This window comes from Capra hircus, chromosome 22 (assembly GCF_001704415.2).
Source record: "Capra hircus breed San Clemente chromosome 22, ASM170441v1, whole genome shotgun sequence".
NCBI lineage: Eukaryota > Metazoa > Chordata > Mammalia > Artiodactyla > Bovidae > Capra > Capra hircus.
Window position 1 is genome coordinate 12241854 of NC_030829.1, and position 13652 is coordinate 12255505.

At 39.7% G+C, this 13652-nt stretch overlaps 1 protein-coding gene across 1 annotated transcript in view; it reads left to right on the forward strand.

Moving 5' to 3' along the window:
* The window catches only part of WDR48 (WD repeat domain 48), a 47026-nt gene that overhangs the window by 9112 nt on the left and 24262 nt on the right, over positions 1–13652 (forward strand). The window contains exons 2-7 of the mRNA XM_005695555.3: positions 3993–4133; positions 6193–6271; positions 7007–7089; positions 7208–7337; positions 9427–9515; positions 9910–10011. Of these exons, the coding sequence (XP_005695612.1) occupies positions 3993–4133; positions 6193–6271; positions 7007–7089; positions 7208–7337; positions 9427–9515; positions 9910–10011 (624 nt within the window). The remainder of the gene's footprint in view (positions 1–3992; positions 4134–6192; positions 6272–7006; positions 7090–7207; positions 7338–9426; positions 9516–9909; positions 10012–13652) is intronic.

Here is a 13652-nt window from a genome sequence, read left to right on the forward strand (position 1 = left end):
TAAAAATTCATACATGCTCTTCCATCTCCATTAAAGGAAGTGTGCTGAGAAACGGAGGTGAGGGGCCTTGAAGGCCCAGAGAAAGACACCTCAGGAGAGACTGACACTCACACTAAAGCCAACTTGCTTCCTGATGGTTTTTCAACATCTAATTCATGCAGCAAACATTGGTGAAATGCCTTTTATATGCCAAATACTATAATAAGGATACAGTGATGGGGGGAACAAAGTAGACAAGTTCCTTGCCCTCTTGTAGCTTTTTTCTAATGGAGAAGATATGGCAAAAAATACAAATATGCCGCATGGTAAGAACTGCAAAGTAAGTAGAGGAAGTGATAGGGGAAGGAAATCAAGGAAAGCCTTTTAGAGATTACTTTTCTGGGAGGGCTTCCCTGGTGACTCAGTGATAAAAGAATCCACCTGCAATGCAGGAGAACCGGTTCAATCCCTGGGTTGGGAAGATCCCCTGGAGAAGGAAATGGCAATCCGCTGCAGTATTCTTGCCTGGGAAATCCCATGGACAGAGGAGCCTGGAAGGCTACAGTCCATGGGGTCGCATAGAGCTGGATATGACTGAGCGACTGAACAACAGCAGCTTTTCTGCCAAGACCTGGCGAGTGACGCGTAAGCCAGACAAGGTAAAAGCTAGGAAAAGAGTGTTGTTTTGGACATGAGAAATGAGACATGAGAAATCTTGGCACATGGAAAAGTAAACCTGAAGGCCCTAGGATGAGAAAGAGCTTGATGTGTTTGAGGAACAGGAAGGAATTTGGTGTGGTGGTTGTGCAAGAGCATGGGGGGACTTAGTTTGATGTGAGTGTGAAGGTGCAGGGGAGAACCAAAGCATGTGAGGAATTTGGACTCGACTTTAAATGCAGTGAAAAGCTTCGGTAGAGAAGTGCCATGATTCTATTTTTAAAATGTCTCTTATGAGTCATGACTGTATTTCCTGCCCTTGGGCTCTGTTAGATATTATTGTTAAATTCATCTTGAATTCTCCTTTAAAAAAAAAAGCTGGTTTGAGTAGATTTCAGTTACAGTTACTTGCACCCAAAAGGCTGGGTTAAGACATCTTCCTTGTCTTTGCGTATACAACCCTGACCCATTTCACAGCTTTCATTATTTTTGTTTGTTGGCTGTTTTCTTTGCTTTTTAAAAAATTTCCTCTTCGTGACCTTCCTTGCTCTTTCTAGTGGAGAGTCTGACTTTTTATTATTGTTATCTAAGGAATCTTTGTATGTTGTCAAGAGTAAACTTTTGTCTTTTGTATTCATTTTCCCCCCAGTTAAGTGTTTGCCTTGTAACTTTGTTCCTGTTAATTTTTGACACAGAACTTCATTTTGTTTTAAATAACAGCTTTAGTAAGATAAAATTCACATGAATTTACCTTCTAAAGTATACAACTCACTGATTCTTAACATATTCACAAAGTAAATTGATCACTTAATTCCAGAACACCTTCATCCTGAAAAAGAAATCCTGTACCCAATAGTAGTCATTCCCCGTCCTCCTCTCATCCAAGCCCCTGGAAACCGTTAATCTACTTTCTGTCTCTCTGGATTTATGGAACCTATTCTGGACGTTTCATGTAAATAAATTCATAAAATTTGTGGCCTTAGCATAATGTCTTTGTCATAGCATATTTCAATACTTCACTCCTTTTTTATAGTTAAGTAACATTACATTGTGTGGACATACCACATGCTGTTTATCCTTTGTCAGTTGATGAGCATTTGGGTTATTTCCATTTGTTGGCTGTTGCGTTTAATGCTGCTGTGAACATTTGTCTGTACAGAAAGTTTTGGCTTGTAGTTTGGTTTGGATCAGTGTTCCTCTTTTCTTTTGCAAAGAGTGCCATCTTTCTAAAGTATTTTCATGATTAGATTATTAAATTTCAATCTTTAGTCCTTATGAAAATTCATTTTGGTTTAAGATTTAGAAAAAGAATATTATTTTTCCCAATAGATGTTCCTAGATTATTTAGGTCTAACTGGTCTATTGTTCATCTTTTTCTCAAGTGCACACCGGACCTAATTGATAATTTATTAAATAATTTATCCTGCCCCCATTGGTTCAAAATCTGTTTATATCAAAATTAAAAGTGTATAATGGGAAAATATGTTTCTGAATTTTTTTTTATTCCATTGATCCTTTAATGTCATATTGTGGTCTTCCTTTGTAGTTCTGGTAGCTTTGTAATACCTTTTAAGATCTTTAAAGAGTATATTTTCATTTTAAAAAGTGACATGGTTAGCCCCTCAAGACATTGTGCTATATATTAATACTTTTGTCAACTTCTAGGAAAAAAAATCCAGTGAACTCTGACCACAATCAGGTTAAAGTCACAAGGTTAGGAAAAAATTGTTTATTTTGAATCACCCGGAGCTACAATACAGCATGTCTCCTTTATTCAGATGTTTCCTTTATGTACCTTATCCTGTGGATTGAGCCTCCCTGGTGGCTCAGACAGTAAAGAATCTGCCTGCAATGCAGGAGACCTGGGTTTCATGCCTGGGTTGGAAAGATCCCCTGGAGGAGGGCTTGGCAACCCACTCCAATATTCTGGCCTGGAGAATCCCATGGACAGAGGAGTCTGGCGGGCTACAGTCCTTGGGGTCACAAAGAATCAGACACAGCTAAGCCCAGCACAGCATGTATCTTCTTTGCAAAATGAATTTCTAGATATTTATTTTTGTTGCTGTTGTAAGTGAAGTTCCCTGCCCCCTTTATATCCTTACTGGTTATTTCATTAATACAAAGTTTTGCTTTTGGCTGTCACCCAGTTTGTTGAGTTTTTCTTAATTGTAATGGCTTTTGGTTGGTTCTCTTGGGTTTTCTTGTGGAGCAGAGTGTTATTGTTACCAACAATAATAAAGTAGGGGAAAGTAGTCTGAAGGAAAAAGTTTAGTGTGTTAATGGAGAGCAAAACCTTATTTTTGCTTAGCAGGTCAGAGAAGGCCTTTTTGAGGAAGCATCATTTCCACAGAAATCTTAAGACTGCAATGGTAGTCAGCGAGACAGTGGGAGGAAGAGCTTGTAGGCAGAGGGGATCAGCATGTGTGCCGTCTGGAGGAACAGTGTGTGTGGGGCATGGGAGCGGTGAGCAGGGGTGAGGGCTGGAGAGGTGCTTGAGAACTTCAGACCCAGTCCTGAGTCTAGTGGAGTAAGCACCCAGAGAGGTTTCTGAACGGAAAAATTTTACATTTTTTAAAAGGACATTTCTGTGTACATGTTTTAAAGAGTCAACCAGTTACCATATGTAAAATAGATAGCCAATGGGAATTTGCTGTATGACTCAGGGAACTCCAACTGGGGCTCTGTAACAACCTAGAGGGGTGGGATGGGGAGGGAGGTTCTTGAGTGAGGGGATATAGGTATGCCTGTGGCTGATTTGTATTGGTCTTTGGCAGAAACCAACACCGTACTGTAAAGCAATTATCCTTCAATTAAAATAAATAAATTTAATTATATATAAAAAGGATTCATCCAGCTGCTTTGTGGAAAATGGATTAAAGACAAACAGGTAGGAAAGGAGTCAAGTTAGGAGGCATTTGCAGTATTCAGCCTCATACTTGCTTGTCTTGGTCTAAGCTAATGTCACTCTTCTCTGCTTAGCCCTTCCGTCTCTGTGTTGTTGTTTAGTTGCCAAGTCGTGTCCGATTCTTTGAGACCCCATGGGCTGTAGCCCTCTTTGCTCCTCTGTCCGTGGGATTTCCCAAGTAAGAATTCTGGAGTGGCTTGCCATATCCTTTTCCAGGGGATCTTCCCGACCCAGGGATTGAACCGGCGACTCCAGCATTGCAGGAGGATTCTTTACCACTGAGCGTCTGGGGGAGCCCTCAGTCTCTATAGAGTAAAATAAAAATTTTATCGAATTGGGAAATAAGTTTTATATTAGAAGTTTGAATTTCAGATTGGCCACTAGAAGGCTACATTTTTATAATCACATGTTTTATAGCTTCATAAACAGCCCATCTTGATGTATTTGTCAGGTTTCCTATGTTATTCGAGATGAAGTGGAGAAGTACAACCGAAATGGGGTCAATGCCCTGCAGCTGGACCCAGCACTTAACAGACTTTTCACGGCCGGTCGAGACTCCATCATAAGAATATGGAGTGTCAATCAGCACAAGGTAAGGCAGGGATTGAGTTTATATTTTCAATCTATGCTCAGTAAATTTTGGTGTGTCTAATATGGTGCCTTTCACAGTTTCAGATTTAATCTCTTTGAGCACTCAGTTATTTGGTACACTCTATAAATGAAGACATTGCAACCAGAATTCAGTAAGCCTCTGAGGAAAACACCCCAGGGGAGTTTCAGAGGTGTTTTAGCTAAGGCAAGGACTCCATAAACTAGGTTTGTGATAACAGCTCTTTGCTGCAAAGGAGCTTAGAGATTTTTCTGATAGGGGAATTCTTTTCAGCAATTTATTTTTCTGTTTTAAATATGTTCCCAAAAAGCTTTCTTGGCATCCCTTTTCAGTGCTACTAAAAAAAGATTGAATATGCTTTTACATTTATAATTAACCTTGAACAAATATTTTCTTCATTTAAAAGTGATTAGGGTGGGGATTTCCCTGGCCATCCAGTGGTTAAAATGCCACACTCCCAATGTGTGTGTGAGGGGGATTCAATCCCCAGTTGGGGGAACTAAGATCTTTCATGCTGACAGTACAGCCAAAAAAAAAAAAAAGTGGTTACTGTACCCACAAAGACCCACAGGGTCTTACTATATAGCATAAAGTAGATGTAAAAATATGAAAACAGAAAACAGGACTTAGTGATATGCCAAGATAAGGCCCCAGTCAGATGGAAAGGCACTCTTTTTGCATTTTGTGTGAATGCCTATATTATGAATGACACAGAAAGGAAGATTCCAGGAGGAAGGAGGAGCATTTCTTGAACTCCTAGCGTTGTTCCAGAGCAGTTTCCCAGATTATTTCTCACAATAGTCCTTCAAGGCAGATCCACTTTCCCCTTATGATGGGAAAACAGGCTAAGAGAAACCATGGTTGAGTAACTGGTTCATGACAGAGAGTTAGAGTCCAATCTAACCTTGAAACCCCGAGGTTAGACTTTGTCATTTTAAAAGGCTGTGTGTTTTAGTAAGCTCTTCGAGTCTGATGTTGCATCTGAAAAAGAACAACTACTTTGCACAGTTTGGATAGTTTCTTTAAATGGACTTTGGCCCAGTGAGTTTTGAATTCTTTGACCAGTGTAAATAGTGGAGGTCCCATATGAAAAACATAGAAAATAAGAAAGTTGTGGCTCTGAAGTGCTTTTCAGAACCTACTTTTGAATTGGAATGTCACCTTCCTAGAGATTTACAGCATTTCAGACAAATTAAGGAAAACACAAGAACTAACCAGGAAGAGTTAGAAAGCTGCCTCTTCAGCCCTCAGACATCTCTCTCTGGTTCTCATTTTATGACAAGATTGAATAGCATCAGTTCTCAAATAGACTTGTAGAGAGCTATTCTCTTTGCCCATGAAGCATCTTGAACTTGCCTGTCTTAGATGTAGGGTGTAACTAAATACTCTTCTTTAAAAGGCCTCTCCTGGTAATTGAGCCAAGGGAGAGCAGTAGAAAAATCTTGAGTTACTGAACTGAAATGGTGATCCTTTAGCCATTGGCTTCCATTTCTTCTCTGGAGGACTGTAGATTCTGTGAGGAAATGTTCAGTTCACAGGTAAAAACAACAGTAGGAAGCTAAGAGCGGAAGTGGGCATCTTTGTCTGCCATCCGGCTAGGCTTCTCACCACTCTGAGCAGCTGCTTTTCTGTCCCCGCTGTCTGCTTTGAGCCTTCACCGCTGCTGAGGCAGATCCCCCCAGATCTGCTCATGTCTCATCCTTTCTAGTGAAGCCCTTCCCATTGTACTCATGTCTCACGCAGTGCCCAGCCCAGGCCTCGTTGCCTTCCCTAACTTCAGGGCATTTGTCCTGGAACCCAAGGCTTATGTCAGTGATAAAACTGTTCTAAAAGAAAACTTCTGTTTATATCTGCCATATGGAAGCATCAATCATTTGGTGAAATTCTACTCTGAATTCAGCTGTAAATTTGAAGACCTTAGAGAAGTGTGTCACATTAATTAAAGAATCTAAACATAATCATGTTTTTGTGATATATTTATGACATATTTTATCCTCTAATATACGAAAAGACATTTTTATGATTTATCTTGTAATTTCAGCAAGATCCATATATAGCATCTATGGAACACCATACTGATTGGGTGAATGACATTGTACTCTGTTGTAATGGGAAAACATGTAAGTATTTCTTTGGATTGTTGAGCTTCTGGACGATTTTAATTCAATTTCTTTTTCTCTTTATTTTATTTTTTTCATTGTTATGTAAGCCTCTTTCTTGAAGTGTAACATACATAGAGAAAAGTACACATATCCTGAGAGTACAGCTCAATAAAATTTCACAAAGTGAATACCCGTATCAAGAAACAGATTACCGAGGTCCCTCTTACGCCACCCTTCCAGGCACTGTCCCTGTCCCAGGATAACTGCTCTCGTGTCCTCTAAGCACTGTTGATTAGTTTGCCTGCATTGTCACTGTATATAAATAGACTCAGGCGATATGTATTTTTCTTTTAACCCGATTAGTCTCTTTTTGTTCTCTTTATGGTAAGATCCATTTCTTGGTTTTGCAGTGTGTCTTAGAGAAATTTTTTGTAGTCAAATTAGTTGCACCTTCAGCTGGAACATTGAAGAGTTTGTCTTGCTTATTTAAAAAAATATTTGAGACAAAATATAAAAAGTTCTAGAAAGAACTTTTAGATACATATGTGTATGTGTGAGTATGTGAATGTTAAGATGTTTGAATTAACATTAGGAATATTATAAATATTCAACATACATAAATATTCAAATACTTATGTATGAACATTTTGTATATATGAAAGTTTGAGACAGTGTTAATTTTTTTAAGTTAACTCTTTAAAATGGTGTTAAGACACACTACTAAGGGGTTTGTTCATTCTTTGCCTCTTCTAGTAATATCTGCTTCTTCTGATACAACAGTAAAAGTATGGAACGCACATAAGGGATTTTGCATGTCAACATTAAGGACGCATAAGGTAAGACAACTAACACGGTTTCAGTGTCTTTAGTGCAGTACTAGGATCTCAGTACTTTATATGGCTCATTTGCTTATTGGTCTACAGAGTAGATCATAATATATATGTTTTGTTACAGGATTATGTAAAGGCCTTAGCGTATGCCAAGGATAAGGAACTCGTAGCATCAGCTGGATTGGACCGACAAATATTCCTTTGGGATGTGAATACTCTAACAGCACTGACTGCCTCAAATAACACCGTCACAAGTAAGGTGTTTAAAAATTTTTCTTTAAAAGTGATCCAAGTTGACATTAAGTATGGTTTATAAAACAAATTTGATAAGTTTGCATCAAGACAGTGGTTCTGCCTGTAACGTTCTAGTCCCTGAGAGTGTGATTAGAAGCTAGTTCCTCACTTTGGTCTAAAAATGGTAACTTCTCCAGGTGTATCCTGGCCATTTTTGTACGTAACATGTTAGCTCCCTAGCTAACATATAAGCTTCCAGAGCGCAGAAGTGTCTGTCTTATTACTTTTTATTAATATATCCTACAGCTTTACCTGGCCCAGGGCCACACTCTAGGCAGATATTACTGATGAAAGTAGTGACTACCTGGCCAAAAGTAGGCAACTCTTGACTTTTAGAAGTGTTGTGCTTAGTTGTGTCCGACTCCTCTCTGCGACCCTTGGAGAATCCCAGGGATAGGGGAGCCTGGTGGGCTGCCATCTGTGGGGTCGCACAGAGTCAGACATGACTGAAGTGACTTAGCAGCAGTAGCAGCAGGCTCCTCTGTCCATGAGACTTTCCAGGCAAGAATCCTGGAGTGGGTTGCCATTTTCCTTACCCCAGGAAAAGTGTTACTGGATACTAACAGCCTTCAAGTTAATAACCACATAGGAAAATACCCAAAGGAAAGAAAGAGGGCTTTTAGTGCCAATACTCTAGGACCCTTTCAGAGCAGCCTTAAGAATTCAACCAATTCCAGAAGAGTGCAGGAAGGCTGACCCTAGCTTCTAGAGACAATTCAGAAACCTTCGCAGCGAGTTAATAGCATGGATGCCTTATCAACTGAGATCTCAGTTACCCAGTCAGACCCAGACAGGTTAGACTTGAAGTTCGGCCTGGTGTCAGTAGGGACTCCTAGGAGCATATTTTTGGCTAAGCCTGGCTTAGAAGATCTGTGTTGATGATGTGGGCCTGAACTATCTGGATCCCTGCATGACAGATCCAGTTTGTCATGACTGTGTAATACTCATGTTGACATAGCTAGCAGTTCTAATGTAATCTAGTATGTGTCAAGAAGAGCAGATTGGGAGACTGGTGTTTATAATTTCTTAATATTATTTTGCCCTTTTTTCTCAGGAAATATGTGAAGGTTTAAACACTATTCTTCCCTTGTTCTCTGTGATTAATGTATACAGACTCAGGGATTCAGCAGCTGGTCTCTACTAGGGCTGTCATAATGCATCATTTAATTCTCTCTAATGTAAGGCCTGCCTGAAAGAGACACTAACAAGAGGGAATGAAGCCAAAAAAAGGAGGATTGTCCCAAGGTCAGAGATGAGGCTTAGTGGTATAGATTCAGCAACAAGTATATTCTACTTAGAACTGTTTAGAGAGGGTATCAGACACGCTTTTTATCATTATGGAAATAATGATAATAGCTAACATTTATTGAGCATTCAGTAGAAGCAGTTACTTTTCTAAATACTTTCTATGTATTTATTCCTTTACTCACAATCAGTATTTTTGTTTATACTTATTCCTGTTGTAAAGTTGGAATCATACTGTATGGACAGTTTTATGTATGTGCTTCAGTGGTATTGACTTCTGAATCAGAGAGCATGAATGCAATTCTTGCCACATAGTGCCTAATTTCCTTCCAGAAGAGTTGTACCAAATTATCCTTCCACAGGTAATGTATGAGAGTGCCATTTCAACTTTTTTTTTTTTGAGAACCAAGTATATTGCCTTGTTTTTTACTGATTTTGTCAGTGAAAATAGTATTTTGTTTTGATTTGTGTTTTCTTGTAAAAAATGAGTATAGCTATAGTTTTCATTTTTATTGGCACATGTGTATCTTTGAAAATATATTGCTTATGTGAATAGCTTTTTAAGTGGCAGTTCAGTTCAATTTAGCAAATATTTATTGAGCATTTGTGTATGCTCAAATCCAGAAGGGATGTAAATTTTAATAGTATTATTTAGAACTATCTCCATAATAGGTAAATTTCTCTTCCTTAAGAGTCCTCATAAAGATAAGATTTTCTAAATCAAATAATTAAACTTGCAGTTTGTGCTGGCTAGCTACTAAACAGCTGATGATTTTAACCTTTAGCTCTATTTATCCTTAATAGCTTCTTCTTTAAGTGGGAACAAAGATTCCATTTATAGCCTGGCAATGAATCAACTGGGAACAATCATTGTATCAGGGTCCACTGAGAAGGTAAGGGGGAACTTAAGGGGTATATTCTAACACTAGAAAACAAAGAAACCAACATAATTCGATCTTTGTAATTACAGAATATGTAGACAGTGGTTTTGCCTGGTGGATACTAAAAATAAAGGCTTTATTTGAACAAATAAGGGTATAACTGTATAATTACTGTCATGTGTGTGGTGCCAGGGTTGGAGGGTGGAGTGGGGAGGCCTGTGCATTTTTTTTTTACGTTAAAGAGGCTTCCTCCTGCTTAAAAACGTTGGGAGCCTTGGACACTGGAACACTGTCTGTTGGCTGAAGTAGTACTACCATCACAGAGCTTAGTGGTTACCATTTGATCTATAGAATCCATCTGCTATTTAAATTTGATCGTTTGTGTGATACGTTGTATGACTCACAGGTTTTGAGAGTATGGGATCCGAGAACATGTGCAAAACTAATGAAGCTAAAAGGGCACACGGACAATGTTAAAGCATTGCTGCTGAACAGAGACGGCACACAGGTATGCAGTTCACGCGCGCGTTCACCTACTGACCTTGCCAGAGATTGCATTCAGCAGGAGCTCCCCCGCTTTCTGTGTTGTTGCATAGTTGGTTTAAACCAGAAGCTGCACACGTTACGAACTGTGGTCTCAAATCCTTAAAATACTCAGTTGCACATATAATAATCCACATTTTGAAATTATCTTGTTTGCATAACTTCTAAAGAAAGGCCAAGCAAAGGATATCCTAAGAATAATTCTAATGCAGGTGAGCATACACAATTATGTATAGACTAAAACAAGGGCTTCCCAGGTGCCTCAGTGGTAAAGGATTGCTTGCCAAGGCAGGAACTACAGGAGACGTGGGTTTGATCCTTGAGTCGGAAAGATCTCCTGGAGGAGGAAATGACAACCCACTCCCGTATTCTTGCCTGGAAAATCCCATGGATAGAGGAACCTGGCGGGCTGCCGTCCATGAGGTCTCAAAAAGTCAGACAGAACTGAGCATCCATCCATAAATACACACATATATATAGGCTAAAATGATTTAAAATGCTTCCTTTTTTGAAGCAGAAGGAATCTTTGGTATTGAGTGCTTTCTGGCAGTGGAAAATATCCTCACAGTGGGTCTGGTTTCTTAGGCAGATCTTGTCAGTTGACTATGTAGATATGGACTGTAGTTTTGTTATCTAACATAGAACTTAAAGTCAGCATTTCAAAGAAAAACATTTTGGTAATGTTTGAACAGGTATTAATATTCAGCCACATAATTTGTGAATTATAAATCACAATTCTATCTGTTCTATAGCAGTAGAAAAGTGATCTTTCATAATATAGACAGCAAAAAAACAAAAACTGAGCACCGTTTTTTGTTATGACACACCTCTCCCATGTACTGCTGCCGTTTTTCTCATAGGCAAGGATCATTGGAATTGATTGTGATGGGGCTGGAAAAGGGAGAATATGAATGTGACTGGATGAGAAACACCATCGGTCCATTACTCCCATGAAATAACATCAGGGAAGTTGCCTCATCCATGAATCAGTGAAGCCTTTGTTTCCAGGGGTGAAAGGAAAGTTGAAAAACTGGCCAAGGGAAGGAAATCACTTTTCAGAACCAGGCAGAGAGGCTGGAAGATGCCCATAGAGGTCTTTGGAGACATGGAAGGATCTTGATACTCATGTATTCTGTGTCCTTGAGCAGAGAACTCTTCTTTACCTGTCCTTAGTTTTCTTGTCTGCAAAGTGGGAATCATAGTCTTTAGTTAGTATAGTTGGTGAGAAAAGTAGAAATAATAGGTACGTTCTTGTCTGCAAACCATGGCATTTTCTAGGACTCTTGAGTTTCTTTGTAGTAGCATTTTCACCTGAGTCTAAAAAGCCCAGTGCAGTCAGCTCCTCACTTTTTTGCAGTAGCTGCTAGGTTGCACTTGATATGGTTGTCCAAGCCTTCTTCTGTTAGCTTTGTCCAGGATCAAACTGGATTGTATGGGCTCCATGGGACTGCCCTTAACTAGAGGCGGTAGACTAGATGGTCTTCAGAAGGGGGCTGTGGGCCTGGTGGACTTCCTGAGATCTCCTCCTTTCTGCTTCACTCCATGCCTTGTTTCTTCTGTAGATAATTATGAATGTGCTTTTAACTAAAACGATAAAAGTAGCATCAGTTCAGTTCAGTCACTCAGTTGTGTCCGACTCTTTGCAGCTCCATGGACTGCAGCACACCAGGCCTCCTTGTCCATCACCAACTCCCGGGGTTTACTCAAACTCATGTCTATCACATCAGTGATGCCATCCAACCATCTCATCCTCTGTTGTCCCCTTCTCCCACCTTCAGTCTTTCCCAGCATCAAGCTCTTCAGATGAATCAGTTCTTCGCATGAAGTGGCCAAAGTATTGGAGTTTCAGCTTCAGCATCAGTCCTTCCAATGAATACTCAGGACTGATCTCCTTTAGGATGGACAGGTTGCATCTCCTTGCAGTCAAAGGGACTCTCAAGTCTCCTCCAACACCATAGTTCAAAAGCATCAATTCTTCGGTGCTCAGCTGTCTTTATAGTCCAACTCTCACATCCATACATGACTATTGGAAAAACCATAGCTTTGACTAGACAGACCTTTGTTGGTAAAGTAATGTCTCTACTTTTTAATATGCTGTCTAGGTTTGTCATAGCTTTTCTACCAAGGAGCAAGCGTTTTAATTTCATGGCTGCAGTCACCATCTCCAGTGATTTTGGAGCCCAAGAAAATAAAACCTGTCACTGTTTCCATTGTTTCCCCATCTGTTTGCCATGAAGTGATGGGACCAGAGGCCATGATCTTCGTTTTCTGAATGTTGAGCTTTAAGCCAACTTTTTCACTCTCCTCTTTCACTTTCATCAAGAGGCTCTTTAGTTCTTCTTCGCTTTCTGCCATACGGGTGGTGTCATCTTTGTATCTGAGGTTATTGAGATTTCTCCCAGAAATCTTGATTCCAGCTTGTGCTTCATCCAGCCAGCATTTTGCATGATGTACTCTACATATAAGTTAAATAAGCAAGGTGACAGTATACAGCCTTGACATATTCCTTCCCTATTTGGAAGCAATCTATTGTTCCATGTCCAGTTCTAACTGTTGCTTCCTGACCTGCATACAGATTTCTTAGGAGACAGGTCAGGTGGTCTGGTATTTCCACCTCTTTAAGAATTTTCCACAGTTTGTTGTGATCCACATAGTCAAGGGCTTTGGCATAAGTCAATAAAGCAGAAGTAGATGTCTTCCTGGCACTGTCTTGGTTTTTCGATGATCCAGCGGATGTTGACAATCTGACCTCTAGTTCCTCTACCTTTTCTATATTCACCTGGAACATCTGTTCACAGTTCACATACTGTTGAAGCCTGGCTTGGAGAATTGTGAGCATTACTTTACTGGCGTGTGAGATGAGTGCAATTGTGTGTCAGTTTGAGCATTCTTTGGGATTGGAATGAAAACTGACCTTTTCCAGTCCTGTGGCCACTGCTGAGTTTTCCAAATATGCAGGCATATGCAGCATCATCTTTTAGGATTTGAAATAGTCAACTGGAATTCCATCACCTCCACTAGCTTTGTTCATAGTGATGCTTCCTAAGACCCACTTGACTTCGCATTCCAGGATGTCTGGCTCTAGGTGAGTGATCACACCATTGTGATTATCTGGGTCATGCAGATCTTTTTCGTATAGTTTTTCTGTGTATTCCTCCTCTTCTTAATATCTTCTGCTTCTGTTAGGTCCATACCATTTCTGTCCTTTATTGTGCCCATCTTTGCATGAAATGTTCACTTGGTAACTGATTTTCTTGAAGAGATCTCTAGTCTTTCCCATTCTATTCTTTTCCTCTATTTCTTTGCATTGATACCTCAGAAAGGCTTTCTTATTTATGGTTATAAATGCACTTCACCTCAAGTCAGCTTCCCTTACTGAAAGCACAGACGGTGATATGGTACTACTTTAAAAGCTGCCTGTCTGCCTTAGAGTGCAGAATTAAGCCAGTAGTTTTTCTCCTCTAGTTCTGCCTTTATCCATTTTCCTTATTGGCAATGAGAAACTAAATGTAAATTGAGCCACCAACAACATGGCATCTTTACATTAGGGAACTGATCAAGAAAACACCTAGAATAGCCACTTATCTGGCGAAAAGAGAGAAGGGA